Source organism: Alosa alosa, chromosome 12 (assembly GCF_017589495.1).
Source record: "Alosa alosa isolate M-15738 ecotype Scorff River chromosome 12, AALO_Geno_1.1, whole genome shotgun sequence".
Taxonomy (NCBI): Eukaryota; Metazoa; Chordata; class Actinopteri; order Clupeiformes; family Clupeidae; genus Alosa; species Alosa alosa.
In genome coordinates, this window is record NC_063200.1 from 8,037,213 (window position 1) to 8,055,610 (window position 18,398).

The window sequence follows — 18,398 nt, forward strand, 5'->3', positions numbered from 1 at the left end:
GAAAATCAAACAGAGCGAGGAAGAACAAATAAAAATGGAACGCAGAAAAATGAATAATGTTTATCATTCCCAAACGGGAGGCCTTGACATTCTACGTCTCCTTGATGGATAAAAGTGGCACAAAGACGACGATCTCGCTGACTAATCCTGTCCGTTTTCACACATCAAAAGGAGCGAGGGAATACATATTCATGACAGGCGCATGTTTGCCATCACAGGAAGAAGGCACACTGCCACAACACACAAGGATTAGGCTGTTTGAAGCTCAAACATGTTCCTCCCAACACCCCTGCTGCTGGTGGTGACCACATGTAGCAGGTGTGTGTCTGTGGAGGACAGGCAGAGGAGACACGTCGCTGCCTGAGGTTAGGCACAGACAGCAAGTAGCAATAAGGGCATTCAAGGCAGTTTGAGAAACTTCCCTCAACCTGGAAGAAGATTTTGTGTGCATCCTCTGAAACACTAATCACAAAAAAAATCTAATTTTACCTTTTCTCCTTTAAAAGGTTAGTCTAGGCAGTAGAGTAAATCATGTCCCTGATAAACCGGTGTGAAAGTGCTGTAAAATGAGCATTGTATATGACACATTCACACGTATGTCCCAGTCAGTGTGAAACCACACATCTGACGTAATCTACACATTTCCATCTGTAAGATGCTTTCACAAATGTTCTTTTTTCAAACTAATTCAAAGGTGTCTTTTGCAACAAACTGATGACATCTGATTCAGGATCAGCTGCGCAGAGGGGAGCAGAGATGGTCATTAGCATGCCCCTGTCACAGCCTGATGGGCTCTCCCAGGAACAGCCGCTGCACTGGACCACACTGAGTCATTAGCTAATGGCCTGATTACCCAGAGTGCAGGATGCAGGAGGAAAGGCCAGCGGATCCACGGTAGACTGACTGACAGCGCCAATCTGACCACGCCTTCAGACGACAGACACTTCAAGACACACCGCCGCTCATAGTTGACAGGACCGGAGCTCACAGGCATGCAGCAACACAGAGACACATCTCTCAGAATAGATCAGAGATGCGCTGGCTGAACTGGCATGCATTCTGTCCAACTGTGCTCTCTCCTACAGAGGTAGAGGCTGAGAAGCTGGAGGAGCAATAGAGAGCCTGTCGTGTTTGCATTCATGTTGCACCTAGGAATTCCTCATCATTTAGTGTTTATTTTTACTGCTTAAGACCTACTGCATGTTTAAAAATCCTTCTCAGCACAGAACCCCACTTTGAAGAGTGCTGGTGTTTCACTATGAACACAAACACGTGTTGAAAACCTAAGGCATAGTTTTAGTATGCCAATCATTTGGTGGTTTCATAGATAGATAGATAGGCTATACTTTATTGCCACACAACAATGTCGGTGGTAATTGTTTACAGAATGTAGGCTAGGTCAAGCCAAAAAGGGAGAAAAGGAAAGAAAAAATAAACAATAAAATAATGTTAAATAAATAATAAATAGTCCAGATGAGTTTTGTGATTCAGGAGTCTGAAGCGTCATTCAGATCATCACTTAGAAATGTAGCAAACCTTAAATTCAAAAAAAAAATAAATGTCCTACTCCTTAACATTAGTGGGTGTCTTTTTTGCTGCGCTAAAAAATATACATTTGTGTCAGTGATTCACTGATTCAAGCATGGCGACACTGGCAGTTGGCCGTTTGATAATGCTTTTTGAAACAAAGCATATCAAAGTGACCTTGATTTAATGCATCCGCTGTGCTGAAAAAGCCAGGGCCTGTATATGTCCTTGATTCCCAGAGTTTCACAGCCCCAGGCTAAGTGTGCTTCAGCAGGCTTCACCCCAGAGAGAAAGAGAGAAAGAGACAGAGAGAAATAGAGAGAGAGTTGGGGAAAAGGGAAAGAGAGAGAGACAGAGGGAGAGATAGATAGAATCAGAGCGAGAAAAAGAGAGAAAGAGAGATAGAAAAAGAGAGAGAGAGAGAGAGAGAGAGAGAGAGAGAGAGAGAGAGAGAGCCTTCCAGTCCTTCACACTTGCTTGAAATACAAGCCCCCAGGACTGGCCGGTGTGCCTCTGCAGTGAGGTGTCCTGCCAGGGCAAGGATTTGTCCTTCGGCCAGAAACTCTGACAAACAAGACCGCAGTGTCCTCTCTGCCAGCAGCAAAGGATTCTGGGCCACTGTGCAGACATGCTGCACTAACAGGCAGGAGTGCCTTATGTCAGGCTGTGTGCAGAATGCTGAGCACTGATCTATCAGAGAGGGAGAGAGAGGGAGGGAGGGAGGGAGAGAGAGAGAGAGAGAGAGAGAGAGAGAGAGAGAGAGAGAGCGAAAAGAGAAAGAGGTAGACAGAGAGAAAGGAAAAGAAAAAGGCAGAGACAGCAGGGGAGAAATGGAGAGGTGGAGAGACAGATGAAGAGAAAAGAAGAGCAAAGACCTTTAGCGCACAGCCAGACCTGTGTGCAGGTCATCCACTCATTTCTCTACTCTTCTATTTCAATTTCTCCTCTCCCTCTCTCCGAGATCATTTTGTTCTCTGTATGGGGAGGACGTAAAGCACTGGGATGATTAAATCCTCATTGCAGCACTAGAGCGTGGGTACACCCATGGGCAGCAACCCACAACTCTGTGTCTGAGCCTACGGGACACACGCACGCAAACACACACACACACACACACACACGCACACAGACGCACACACACACACGCACACACACGCGCAAACACGCACACACACAGCATCAGTGCTCCAGGAAATCTTTGCCACTGTAAAACCCCAAGCCCATTGCGTGTGCTGCTCTCTTTACCTTCCCTGCGGGGGAGGGGAAATAAAATTAATTGGCATCTCCAGGCTGTGTGTGAAATTACGGAAAGGCAGACTGCATAGTGCACTGCTCGCTTCACAGCATAGCAAACCCATAGACTGATGCATGTGACTTCCACACGTTTCAGGACAACACAAACACAAAGGTAAACATCTGCATAGAAATCGTCCTCTGAGCTAGACTACAGCGCTCTATGAAGAAGTGGAAGATGAAAGAAAGTCTAAAAGAGGGGACTTTACACATACAACAGAGTTGTGTCAAGAGTCCTTTAGTTCAGTGCTTGCCAAATGAGTCACACTGCATCCCTGTATAGCTAAGCTCTCTACCACAATAGGCTGCAACACATAACATTACCTGAACTAGGTTTGAAACACACACACACACACACACACACACACACACACACACACACACACAAGTTCAAGCCTATACCAAACCTGGGACAATGTCCAGCTCTGTGCTCAACACACCAGCCAATCAGAGACAACCAGGCTATCAGTTCATCATCCAATCAGGTAATCAACACAACTGCCCAATCAGCTCCTGCTCCCCTTATCACAGGAACTTAACACCGCTCTTAACACAGAACAATCAACTACACAAATCAAATGAAAGCAGGAATGACAGAGAACATAAAAAACACAATTTTCTTTTGTGTTGGCTTCGGCAGTCAGAGGGCAAAATATTTCAGCTTCAGAGCTGTGTCCTAGCAACAGCAAATGGCAACTAAAAACTTTCCACTGACGTCAGGTGAAGGAAAGAAAAAAAGAGTGATGAAGCTGGGAGATGAAACTGGGAGCGAGAGGCTGACTCTTGGGGATGGGGTCCAGTGAGTGAGGCTCGCGCACACACTCACGTTATTAGGACTGACAAGAACAATGCACTCCTAATCCCGGCATGTTATGAAAAAAAAAAGAACACTAGTGGAAAAACAGAGTCTGAACATCTGTATGTGTGTGTGTGTGTGTGTGTGTGTGTGTGTGTGTGTGTGTGACTGCATGTGGAAAAGTGTCCCTGTCTATGTATATTTGACATTAGATGTGAGTGTGTATGTATGAGTGCGTTGGCCTTTCTCCTGCTCTGTATACATGGGGCCAGCATTCCAGATCTGACGTTGTTATGGCTGTGTCTGAATTAACGTTAGTGGCACTGGCTCAGTGTGGAGCTCAAAGTTGGAGGCTGTTTTGAGAGTGTGTGTGTGTGTGTATGTGTATGTGAACACAGGTTCAGTATATGTGCCTGAGCAACGTCTACTCAGCAACACTCCATGAACATCCCCTTAAATGTTCCCTAAAACAAGAGAGACAGAGAATAGACCAGTGGAGAAAGGTACGCAGACATACAGAGCAAGGCTCCAGACTAGCTTTTTGCATTGGTTGCACTGGTGCGCCTAACTGTTTTATGCTAATTTTTCATCCTGCTGCCTTAAACGACTAGCCTGGAAAATCCAGACCCTGATCATCTAGAAAGATTAAGGGTCTGGCAAAGAACAATGTAATGGCCCAACTCGAGGGGCGGCAACAAGCATGCATTTAAAAATCTCACTGCACACAATTGGATAACACTAGACCATGTTTACTCTGAATGATTTCGGACTTCGACGCAAATGGATAACACTACGACCAATGTGTACTGTTCTCGAACGTTGCAGCGCTGTCTTCATCAGTTTAGCTGGTTCCCCGGAATGTTGGGGTAAAAGTAACGTGCATCATTGCTCTTTGCCAAAGTGTCTCACAGAGACAATTCCATTGTGCTCTCGCGAGAACTCTGGATTTACAGGGTATTAAACGACAACATTTCAAGGTCACCTTTTTATCTTTCTCCATATACATTCCGTGTCTGAGCTGTTGTCACACCATGGACCAGGAATGATGGTACTGATTTGATTTGGGGCCCCCCCAACACTTTGACGCCATCAGTAATATTGAATATTGTGTGATCACACACACACAGAAAATTATGACTTATGTCACATGTTTCTATTTCATATTTTGGAATTCAAAAACTAATATATATATATATATATATTTTTTTATATATATTTATATATATATTTTATATTATTATAATAATATTTTAATAATATTTTTTTTTTTTTTATTTATAGTATTTTATCTTCATAATTACTAATAGCTAAAAAATATTCAGTAATTTCAATACTTCATATTGATTTTTAAACTATTATACTTCTCTTTAATGTTTGGTGTTTTAAGCCCCCAACGTAGTCTTCTAGGCAGCGTGCATGGAAGGCACTAGGGTTAGGGTTCGGTGCCTTGAAGTCGACGGTCGCAGCGCTTAAAACACCATCAAGCGTCTAATTGAGTGCCTGTCACTTTAAGAACAATGTGAAAGTAATTATCTTTCATTCTCACGGTTTTAGGCTAGAGGAAAATAGTCATGTTTCAGGTATTAGTCAGGTATTGTGATGTTTCTAATTTCAGGGTATTGCAACAGTTTTGTTGTATCGAAAGTCTAGGAGCTCACCCTTATGACGTCAGGTGCACCAGTGCAACCCAGGAAAAATGTTTTGTCGCACCTTTAAAAGGTGCCATGTGTAAGAATCGAGGTAAAAATATTCCAAAAAATGAGCTACACGCATCAAAAGAATGAGAAGAAATAAGGGTGATGATGTCATTAAAAAAATGACAAGGTATAGTGCTGCAGAGATATCAACCTGAATTAGCATGCTAAATAACTAGCCACAGGCCGACAGGTGTCATAATACCAGTTTCGGCGATGGGAGGCGGTATGCGGGCAACATAACAGCCAGCCAAACTGCAATATACGTGTCTCGGTTGTTACTCTAGGGTAGACCAACTCACTTTCTGGAGGTATACTGCCCCCATCTTTTATGGAATGTGGAGTATGAATTGATTTTTTGGCGGACATTACACATGGCACCTTTAAAGATTTTAGTTGCATCTGCGACCAAATTAGTTGCACTCTAGAGCCCTGCAGAGACACATACTGTACAGACAGACAGACAGACCAACAGACGGACCACAACGCAGACAGAGACAAACAAAACCCACAGACATATAAACAGCCAAATAAAGAGGAAGAAAGACAGAAGCAGAGGGAAGAGGAAATGAGACTTAACTCACCGCCTGTCATTGCGCCGTCTTCTGAAGAGTTTTTTGGTGTGTGCGATTTCAGCTTCATTAGGCAGAGGAGGAAAGGCCTGTGGTGGAGGAGATTAGAGGAGAGAGAGGGGGAAAAAAGGATTTAAATGATTGACAGGAATGGAGTATCTATGTGTGACACACACACACAGACGAATAATAAACATACAAACACAAACACACACACACACACAAACACAAACACAAACACACCCCTACCCAAACACACCCCTACCCAAAAAGGTTGTCTTTGAACAAAGATTATGGATTAGGAATATGCATGATGCCTATAGAGTCTTCAGTTCATTCTTGGAGATGCATTGGAAATGCATGCTCAATTTGCCCAACAGAGCACAGGCAGGCAGAAAGACCCACCCCCCAACCCTCCCACCCCCAATACACACGTCCACAGTCCAAACAGGAGACCAAAACTGCGCCAATCAGCCAACCTGACACCTCTAACACGGTATACTCTCCTCACTGCACACACAGAAAGGGAAAAGCACAGGCCTAAGAGATGAGAAGCCAGGAGTTGGCTTCTGACTGAATTCCAAAGCCATCGGAATTCCAAAGGCACTTCCCACTCTGGAAGGCGTGACATAATCCATTCCACTTAATCCAGGGAGACGTCACTCATTGTCAGCTGGGCGCGGGAAACCAGCTCTCAACAGATGGTCGGCACCCCTTGAAATAATGAGGAGGAAGGTTTGTTTGTGTCTCTGTGTCATTGCAACTATACAGTGAGTGTCTGTGTATGTATGTGCCAATATATAGTGTTGCACACAGACTGTTTTTCCCGTCACACTCATTGTCCTTAATCAGACGGTCAAAGCCAGAGCTACGGGAAGAGTTTGTAGTCTCAACAATGAGGTAAGGCATCACTGTCTTTGATCCAAGATGATCCATCACCTCCCTAACTGGCAGCTAGCTCACCTTCAGTGTCTCCAATTAGCAATCACTCATTTTATTTTTCCATTCTATTTTATTTGCCTTTTTCAATTTGAGTTATTCTTATTGGGATGATCAGTTGTGGATTTCCTTGTTGGATTCGTCAACTTGGTCCCAAAGCATGTATTCAGAGTATACAAAATGGTAAAACCAGTCACATCCAGCACAAATATCCACATGGGGTAGGGAGTCAATAGCTGAGCAACCCTTTTTGTTCAAAGCACCTAAGGACAAAGTGTTGATTATTAATGTGTGAGACATTCAATAGTGTGGAAATGAATTCCAAAAACAGGGAAATGTACAATGTACAGTCTATGTACTACAAATGGTGGAATGTTTCTGCAAAGCCTCGACTTCATTCCTCTCTCCCATAGTTTTCTCTTGCCGTGGTGCTACAGTTAGAATGTACAACCAAGCCACACTGAACGCCAAAGGTGAAACACTGCTCCCCCTGCTTCCCCTGAGCTGTGCTGCTGAGGAATGGTGAGTGTGTGCACGGCTGACTGACTAAATGTATTAGACATGGCTCTCCTCACACACCGAGCAGCGCAGTCCCGCCCTGCTCCTCCCATGTTGCAAGAGTTGCCTCTTTTTTTTTTTCTCCCAACGTCTTCACTAAAGCCAGGCGAGCCAAACCGCTGGGCCCTGATTGGTGCTTGCTGATTGGTCCCAGATGTGGAGAGCCGCTCTTGGAGCATGGTTTCCAGGCTTGTTGGCATGGAGATAAAGGCTTCAGACACAAAGCACCATGCAGCAAGGCTGCCTGCCTGAGACCAGAGCAAAACAAAATGGCCTCTAAAAGGGACCATTCGTGCTATACAACACACACAAACAAGGGAAGAAAAACAGAGGGAGAGAGAAAAAGGGTTGCAAAGAGAAAAGAGACATGGAGAGATAGACCTATGACTGCATAAGGTGCTAAAGGCCATTTTATTCTAGCCATTTTATTGGCACGAAACGAAGCGTGGTGAGAGGAAAGTTAGTTGTGTGTGCTGACAGAGGTCTGAGCCCATTAAGCAGCATCTGCTGAGCCAGGGTAACGTGCGCGCGCGCGCTGGCACCGGCTCCCCTCTGCTCCAGCGTCTCCGTGTCGTTCGCAGGGCTCTCACAGGGCCAGACGGGAGCGGAGGAGCAGGCTCATCACTTCAGACACACAGCGCAGCGCAGCGCAGCGCAGAACACCCACAGTCACTCAAAGTGATGAGCAAGGGTCTCAGCTGCCTGCCGTCGCCGAGGTTGGCAGAGGCAGAATTCTGCCGCGCTAAAACCACACTGCACTGGGGCTGCCTGACACTGTTCTTCTCTTAGAGCCACTGAGGTACACGGAAACAGCTGTCAGAGTATGCAGGATCGAGAGGAAAAAGACAGATAGCAACCCAAAGAGAAAGACAAACAGAGAGACAGAGTCAATTGCATGTTTAGCTACTGTTGCGCTCCTCTAGGATATCATTAGCTGCAATTCTCCTTCATAATTGTAACCAGATGATGATCTCAATTGCTGTATACATCTGTCATCTTCAAAGCTGGAAAAATGCAAATATTGACACAATAGAGTCAGAAGCATTCTTTTTAACACTGAGGTGTCAAGAGTGTATGGTTTGGCATGTATAAAGCTCTAACAGTTCCATATGTTAATGTTAATGTTATAACTACATACCCAATTCAGTTATTAATACTGAAGGTTTTAGTTTGGGGAAAAATAAAATGGACAATCGCCTCAGCTAAATACTCCCAGCTAAAAGACAGGAACTGTCTGAGTGTCTGTCTATTGGCTCCATCACAGACAAAGGGCATGCAAGATGTGGAGGCGGACAGATAGCACACAGGGAGCCCCAGATCAAAGGGAGGAGCACGTTCAAATATACAAGCAAACACAGACACACAGTCCCTCAAATGCATACAAACACAGGGGGCTCTGCACGTCTCGGGCAGTATTGACCTCCGACTTGGCATGAGACTGCAGACGTGACAATGGGGCGGTGAGTCGGCAGCAGCAGGAAGCTCACGTATCGACTGCAGTGCATTCCACAGGTCAGAGGTGACGCGCCTCTATCACACACACACACACACACACACACAAAGTCACACACACACACACACAACACACAGTCACACAAAGTCACACACACCCACATGCACGCCAATACTCCATTCCAGACAGAAAGCATGAGGATATCTGGTCTTCTCACTGACCAGCACTGAACTAGTTAATGAGTCATCAGTGAGGTCACAGCAGAGCAGTGCCATTGGCTGTGTTGATGCAGCCTGGCATCAACATCACTGATGGAGCCAACATCCACACCCTAGCATCCAACCAGCGGAGGGACCAGAGCACCTTCAGTCAATTATTTCAGATACATTTCAACAGATTCATAAAATGTACTTTCAAAGACACGCTTAGATTGTCACTTTGGACTAATCTGTTCAACAATTCTTTGTCTACATCCACTTAATATACACTTTCTACTTTCAGTTGTTCTCAGTCCATCACCTTGTTCCTGTTTTTGGCACCATGAATGAGTTTCAACACTTTTCTCCAGTGACCTTCCTCTGCCCTGAGACCGTGCTTGCTGTGGGACGCACTGGCCCCAAGTGCGCCTCTCCCCACAGCCACACATGACTCAAGACATTCCCGCTCTCCTGCTGCGAGGCGCCACACAGGAAGTCATGTGGTGTGGGCCTGAATGACACACAACTCACTCCATCATGGTTCTGGAACACTGCCCATGAGCATAGCAACCTCACAGACAGACTTGCAATGTCAAGTCAAGAATGTCACACAATCAAACATGCGTGTGTGCTTGCATGCAATGGATCCATGTTTGTGTGCACATACATGCAAGACGGCAGGTCATTGATGCTCTGCGTGCTCCGTTTTTATTTGTGGGAGTTTGTTGGGGGGGGGGGGGGGGGGGGGCTGAATGGCTGGTTTGAGGAGAGTTCCCAGCATCCTCTTTGTGTTATGATCCTTTTAGATTAGGCACATTCAGGGAATGAACTTTCCATTGTTCCCTTGCCTCACATTTACCTTGGCCACCAGCCAACAGCAATAGATTACAGCCGACATACACACAAAGCAATGTATATATGTTGTATGATCAGACTGGGCTCCGCTGCAGCCATGGCTTTCTTCAGGCCACGCATAGGCCAGAATCGGAAGAAGGGAACACCCAGCCTGCTGTGCACAGGAAGCCAGAGAAAATCATTTTTTTGACAGTTTTCCTAGCGATAGGTTAAGATTAAACAACAATTTTAGGATCGATTGATCAATCTATCGATCTATCGATCAAAGGCGATTCAAAACGTGTCAGAAAGTCGAGACCGGACCCACTGTCAAAATTTCGGTGTCCACCAAAAGGGACTCAAATGGCTAAATATCGGAATTATCCTTTAACTATTTAATTAGATTGTTTTTTAGTTAAATGTGTGTGGTTATATTATATATTATATATGAGACTATATATGAACACAGTATACAATACTAATATTTAAAATAAAATTCACAGAATTTATTTCACAAATCTATGTCTGAATGCAGGTTAGTTGCCATGGAAACATACAGTCTGAAGCTTACCTTACTTTGGTAAACACCATCTTACAATTACTCATTAGAGTGTCAGAGCTTTCTTGAATATGGTGTTCTCCATCTTAAAACTCATACTAATTGATTGATTGTTCAGTCTGGGCTCAAATTGATGAACTTAATTATTTATTGTCTTTGTGATCATCATGTGCTCCTACTGTAATTGTTGTATTTATCATACATTTGTATCTTAATATTTGTTTTAGTGAGGTCAATAAGTAGTTTAGGGCAATAAGGAAGGTTAACTGTGAATGTGGAGTCTGAACTAGGCTGGTTTGATGATTTAGCGAGGATTCATATTGCTCTAATACTATGTTATTATATGAGATCATATAATGTTATGTTAGCATAAGTTACTGTGTAGTTTGGAAACAGGAATAGGACGTCATGGAATGAACATTTCTATGATTAAGGAGAAAAGCAGATTCTGGACAACTTTAAGTTTGGCCATCACTGACTGTGACTATCTTGAGTGATCTGTAATTCTCTTGATTAAAGGATGCATTCTGATATTCAGATATTCAGAATGCAGGGAAATCCAACAAATCTCTGGACCCTGGCCTATTTACTTGTTTTGGCTCACTGATAGGGACCCTTAAAAGGCAAGGCATTGTACAAGTCAAGCAAAGCATCTCAGTGGCACAGACAGATGGGCAGAAAAACTACATATGACTAGGGGATATACCAAGATTTTATCATCCTTTAGTTGAACCCAACATGAATTTCTTTATCCTACTTGGAGATTAAATGACAAAACATGAGGAATTTTTCACTTTTTGAGAATGCCACCATAAAACAGATCTAAACCAGTGTTATAATTTAAAGCTAGATGTCATCTCACCATTCAATTGATCTTTTTATGACTGAAAATTTTGTGAGCATAACTCTTCTTTAATCTCGGACAAAAGAGGCCTGAAGGCTGGACCAGTGCATTTCCTCTACTGACATACCAATCATAAACAAACATCCGCACAGACATTGAGGTTACTTGACTAATTCAATGTTTGACAGATTGAGAGGGAAAACACGCCATAAAAGCTTCTACAATTGCCTCTACAATGCTCAGAGCCACCAGCCTCTCAAGACAGTCGGCAAAGATGTGAGGATAAAGAGTGGGGCTCCCCCACGAGGTCTACTGTATCAGTGCCTCTCATTAGAGCCAAGGAGAGAGAGAAAAGAGCATTTAGTGGACTGACTTCTTCTAGTTCTTCTGGCTGGAGTCACTGTGAAAGCCCTGGGGATGGAGAGCAACCCGACTGCAACAGGAAGGAAGAGGAAGTGAGGCTGGCTGGCTTGATAACGGAGTTATTCGACAAATCAAGTTCTTTTTATTGGCCTTGTGTGACTGAGCTTCACAGATCACGGCGAGGCAGACGACACTGCCAAGCGATATCCTATTGGCTGCTTTAGATTACCTTCGGCAGCCATTTTGAAGATCTTTGTTCAGTTGCCCCCAGAGTCCCTTCCACCAATGTACACAACCTAGTGCTTTGTCCCTGAGGGAGAGGACCACGAGCTAACCAACCCCCTCAGTCCATGAGTACTCTTCAGATCAAATGTTGCATTTCTTTCTACAAAAGTTGAGGATGGTTTTGTGGTCAGGAAAGCACTAGGGCTTATTCATACGAGGTGAAAAAACATCACCTGGTACATTTTTACACAGTCAGCGGTGACGGCAAGATGTTCTCCCAGCTATGCCTTATACAGCCCATCACCAGAAGTGGCCTCAGCTGGTCTGGTGCCTGGAAGCCAGCCAAGCATGAAACAGTTGTCTTGCACACATCCATTTCTCCCCCTCTTCCGTGTCCTCCTCCTCAATGCTAAAACTCTAGCGGCTCTCTTGTGGTTGCTTGGCAACAGCCTGACAGATACTAACATAATCAGCTTACTCTGTGAGTTTCTCAAAAAATGACATCTGTTTCTTAGACTCCTCCTATCCAAGCAGGTGACATTTCTACCATTGCTTTGTCCTCACTGAGGCAAAATGGAGCACCCACTCAAGTTGGAGCCCTAGTAAACACACACACACACACACACACGCCTTAGATTGTGTGTATATGCACGCACACTCAATCACACATATCATCGCACCTCTCTATAAGTCAGCTCCCTTGTCAATTTTAAATGATGTTTTCTCCAGCAAAAGTGGAGAGAGAGAGAGAGAGAGAGAGTGAACACAATAACTCAGACAGCGAAAGGGAACTGTGTGCACCAGCCAGCTGGCAGCGGCAACGAGTCCCCTTGCCCCCCCTCAAGACATGGCTCCACGTCTCCCTCCCTGACCTCAGCCGCTGCCTTTACTTCATTAGTGCAGGCATGCAGGCCCCCCCCCGAGCCCAGTGGCAGCGCAGAAACCAAACAGGAAACGGTCTGGAATGTTCTTGTCTTGGGAGCTGGAAAAGGAAAACTCTGCCAGAGCCCTGCTCTATCTGGGACCAAGGGGCATGCATGCGGAGAACAAACAAAATCCATAGAACATGGGAACTCAAAAGTCCAAGAAACAGAGGCAGCAGCAAACCCCTCCAACTAGACCAGTTTAACGCTAATGAACACTGCAGTCCATGTACAGTAGTCAAGCCCCAGATTATTCATGCCCATGGCAAGTTGTGTTTTACTGAGCCTTTTTATTTGACCAATAGATGTCTTCTACTTGGAATGACATCAGCATGAGACAAAAGATCATCCACTGTGCTAGAGATCTAAATGGGTTTAACTAGTTCTGTTTTTTTTTTGGTCAAATTAGAAATTGAATAACACAAAAAAATGACATGTCACATGAGTATGGGCTATATGTACTATACACTTATTCCTTGCACTATGTTGCCCTAGATTACTCCAGTTCATATTTCCATCTATGAGGAAAAGAATCAGCAATACTTGCTCAGGACAATCTGATCTAAACAACGGTCTCCATATTCCTCAAAACAGCATGGCCCTCTGCCTCTCTGCTCTGTAGATATAGGCATAAGGGGATGAGTGCACAGCCTGTGGGTGACTAAATGGGGGATTGGCTGCTCGTCAGCCATCTCAGTATCCCAAAGCAAATCTATTTCTGTGGATCTGGATCTTCCTCAATATCACTTGCTCTGACTCTCCCTCTCTTTCAATCTCATTCTCAGTCTTTTTCACCATCAATCTATAGCCGTCTCTCAGACAACAAGGGACTCTGCTCGGACTTTCTATCCTCCCGTTCTGTTTATTGTTTGGCTTTTTTTCCCACCAGCCTCTTGTCGTTGGCCGTGTTCTGGTTTCTGTTACATAAGCACAGCCCGTGCTGCCACCGAGGCTGGAGTTCACACAAGCCAGATAGGATGGGGGCTGGACAACGCAGACCACACACTCCATATCCCAGTCCTTCTCTTCTTCTTCTACAGTCACTCTCTTCCACCACTTCCTTTTGTTCCCCTCTCTGTTTTCCACTCCTCTCCTCTTCAGCAGCTCCTTCAAAACACATCAGGACCAACTTTTGCTGTTTGACTCATTTGCATGACCAATATGCAGTCGTTTGTAGTGGCTGTAACAAAGGCAAGGACTGTTACGTCCTAACCTGAGAGAGAATGTGTCTGTAAGAGAAGTAGAGGAATAGGAGAACATGGTTCTAAAACTACTTCACTAGTATGCGTGCATGTGACTAAGAGTGCGGTAGTGATGTGAGGGGCGCAGAGATCCGGTGACCACACAGGACGATGCCCACACAGACATTGTTTACAGTTGCCATCCATCGTGAAGTCTCGCTCTCCCCTTCTCTCTCTTCACACTCACTCTGAGTCTCTGTGGACTGTGTAGTGTGGTTGGTCTGGTCTGGCCTCTCATAAACACAGGAGGGAGAGGCGCAATGAGGATCCTCTGTTCTAGTCTACAGGATTTCCAGGGCTGGGCCCCTAAGAGGTTTGTTCAGACGTTCACCCTGACCACTGTGATGCAACAGCCTCTCTATTTAGACAAAATCCTTCCCCCTACCATGTCCACGATGAGGTCATAACAAATAAGGTATATCGGCGCTTGTATGTGCACACACTTAAATGTTTATATGTATGTCTGTTAGAGAGGACATGACACTTATGTTATATGATTATAGAATTATGGGTAACACTTTACTTGACGGGTGAGTTCATAACACATTCATAGCAGCTGTCATAAACTGCACATAAAGCATTCATGAGTGTTTCATGAGACATGACTCAACATTCATACCAAACCTTTCATGAATGTGGAAGACAGAACGACGAGAGCTTGTCAAAATAAAAAACCAAAGTCGCAAAGCAGCATTGCCGTTTTTGGACCAAACCTCTTACCTGATCACGTCACATCTGAGTCAATGGGTTACTCCAGTGCCAAAAAGACAGAACATGGTCAAGCAAATAATGTTTGTTTCATAAAAAATGTATTTCTTTTATGATGTAACCTTTGCAGATAATTTCTCATCTTTTGCTACTGGGAATGTCCAACCGTTCGTTCCAGGTTACACAAATACGGGTCAGCTGAATGTAAGCTAGTTTACCTTCCAGTGTTAAACTCAGTGATTATGAATACTTCACAACTTGTATAGTAAAGTCATATTCGATGTAGACTTCATAAGATATTCATGAAATATTTACAAAGGCTGGAGAGATTAAATTAATGGTATCCAGGTTACACAAATACAATGTTGGACTTTTATTTTGACAAGTTGTCGTCGTTCTGTGTTCCACATTCATGAAAGGTTTGGTATGAATGTTGAGTCATGTCTCATGAAAATCATGAATGCTTTATGTGCAGTTTATGACAGCTGCTATGAATGTGTTATGAACTCACCCGTCAAGTAAAGTGTTACCGAATTATGTGATTGGGTATATTCATATAGCCTGGATGCCAGCCGAACTTAGCCCCGGTCACAACATTGGAGGTTGGGAAGTTCGGTCTGGACATTATGGAGCAACTATGCCCGAACCAGAGCGGTTCGGAGTCACGGTTCGGACCAGAACTCCTGAACGGTTTTGTTCAGAGCTGAAAATGCAACTGTATTTGACAGAGGACAGATGTAGGTTTCTAGTGATAAAATATTAGCTTTCAGTATGGTAAGATGTCTTTGTAAGTGACATTTAGATTTCGCCATCACGTCTGTTGTACAAGATATTGACAGCGCAATAACCAGAAAACAATGTTAAGGCATTTGTGGAGAAGACGGCAGCATTTGTGGAGAAGAAGAACCCCTGTAACCACAATCACATCCCAATGGAGCAGTATCAGACTCAAATACTGACTAGAATTGAGTATGACGACATCGGGCTAATATTCATCCATGTGTCTATGGTGGTAAGAGTGTATGTAGAGTGCAAAACGGTGTGTGTGTGTGTGTGTGCAAGAAGAATGAATGAACACAAGCGTGCAAGTGTGGCAGTGAGCAGCAATAACAAAGTCGGTGTGTTTGTGTGTATTAGTGAATGTGTGTGCTTGGCAGTGAGCATAAGTGTGTGTGTGTGTGTGTGTGTGTGTGTGTGTGTGTGTGTGTGTGTGTTTCCACGTCTCTCTAGCAGCCCTGCTACTCGGCTGGCTGATGGCAGGCCTGACAATGGCAGGAAAAGGGTGTAGGAGGGGGCGTCCCGCCGGCCTGACCTCTTTATTGTTCTCCCGTGGACGTGGAGGAGCAAGGAGGAGGCGCTCCCTCCATCTCCCTCGTCCTCCCCCTCCCCCCAGGAGCACCGCGCTTGGACCCAGACCCCCGGGCCTGCACTCGTGCTCCTGTTCCTCAGCACGTAGGCCCCGGGGCCACTCTGTCTGGCCACACCGGGCCTTTGTTCAGCAGGAACCGGACACATCCTCACTGACTATGTGGCAGACAGGGTCAAACCCCCATGAACACCACCAAAACCATTTGGAGGGGGGAGGAGGCAGTGGTGGTGGTGGGGTCATACATCATACAAACACGCACACACACACACACACACCACTGTAGCAGGGCAGCTCACTGCTCCGGGTTAGTGTGTGCTTCACCTCACTGTGTGTTCACTGATTCACAGATGGGATAAATGCAGAGACCAAATTCTATGTATACGCAAGTATACTTGGCCGAGAAACCTGATTTACATTTGGGAGCAGTCGAGGCCTACTGGTTAGGGCTTCGGGCTTGTAACCGGAGGGTTGCCGGTTCGATCCCCGACCAGTAGGAACGGCTGAAGTTCCCTTGAGCAAGGCACCTAACCCCTCACTGCTCCCCGAGCGCCGCTGTTGTTGCAGGCAGCTCACTGCTCTGGTTAGTGTGTGCTTCACCTCACTGTGTGTCCACTGTGTGCTCGGTGTGATCACTAATTCACGGATGGGATGAATGCAGACACCAAATTCCTTGTATACGCAAGTATACTTGCCCGAGAAACCTGATTTACATTTACATTTACACACACACACACTGTAAAAACATATAAATCAAGAGGACCTTGATTCTTACATGTAATACACATAAAATGAATAGATGGATAGATAGATGGATGGACAGATTGATACAGTAGATTGATCAGTACATAGTTAAAAAGATACCTTACTCATGCCAGAGCAAAAGCGAAAGCAAAATGGAGCACAAGGAAAAGGCTGAGATAGAAATGCTCCACTGGAGCCATGGCAGTTGATGCAGACAGACATGGAACAGCTCAAGCGGACGGATATGCGTCCAGTACATACTGTACGTGCACATGTGCACAGCTACACTTGGCCACAGACGGCCAGACTGGCCTGCGGATGGAAAGCGTGCGGTTTCTCAGAATGGGAAAAGCGACAGCGTGATGCAGTGCGAGCCATGACTGCGCAGTGGCCACCGGAGCACGGAGCACTTCCCTGTCTTTGTGCCAGATCACACACAACAAGGCAACCAGGTCAGACAATAAATGTTCATATAAATACACACACACACACAGCTCCCCTCCCATTCCCACACACACACACACACACAAATCAATCCACGCACATTTATGATCCTGACTGGCCCACGCTGACTGGGGAGAGTGTGCACTGGGCCACTCTGCTGCTTGGCTAGCCCCACGGGGAATTGTGCTTACAAGCATATTCTAGGTCACCTCGTCTACTGACACATACACAGATGAGGTTAAGCTTCCCATCTCACACAAACACACACACTCACAAACAAACACGCACGCACGCACGCACGCACGCACGCATGCACGCACTCACACACGGTAGATATGTGGGAAGCGTCACTAAGCCTGGAGGGGAGGAGCTCAGGAGGACTGATCAGACGTGCTCGGAGCAAACTCCTGGAACGCTGTGAATTCTGTCTGTCACAACAACGGCTTCTTGTTGACAACATCAGACAAATGACCCAGGCAGCCTGTTCAAATTCACTGCCACAGGCTACATGAGAATGAGGAATGAGGGGGAATGATTGTTGTGGGTGTGTGTGTGTGTGTGTGTGTGTGTGTGTGTGTAAGAGTAGGCTAAAAAAATGACAGAGGGACACTGACAGTATGTGTTTGGGTGTGTGGCAGGGGGGTGGGGATGCAGTGTGTGTCCTGCCAGAAAAGCATGGGCTCCACATGGCAGTCTGTCACGGCTCTGCTGAACTAGTACAACAAATCAGTGAGAGGAAGAACAGCTTCTAATCGTGACGAAACATCTGGATCAGACAGAGACAAACATGGGTCTTGAAGGGTGATGAAACCACTGGATCAGGCTGAGAGCATTGTGCCAGACTCACTGGCATCAGAGCCAGTGGAAGTTTACTGTGACTGACCTCAGATGCTCGGAGTGGTCATAGATGTAATCACAAAGATCAGGGAGACTCCTGTTGATCACACACCGTCTGCTGGTTCCTGGCGACAGTGCAGCCATTCAGGAAGTATGTGACACAGGAATTGTACATCAGAGCACTGCCTGGATGTTGGGGGGATTGGAGGTGGAGGAGGAGGTGGAGGAGAGGCACTGAAGCTTCCGACTGACCCCCAGGGGAGACGTCTTGGCTGGGGCTA

At 45.4% G+C, this 18,398-nt stretch overlaps 1 protein-coding gene across 1 annotated transcript in view; it reads right to left on the reverse strand.

Moving 5' to 3' along the window:
- Positions 1 to 18,398, reverse strand: part of ctif (CBP80/20-dependent translation initiation factor) — a 69,813-nt gene that overhangs the window by 26,251 nt on the left and 25,164 nt on the right. Inside the window, 1 exon segment of the mRNA XM_048259297.1 lies at positions 5,895 to 5,971. Coding sequence (XP_048115254.1) covers positions 5,895 to 5,971 — 77 coding nt within the window.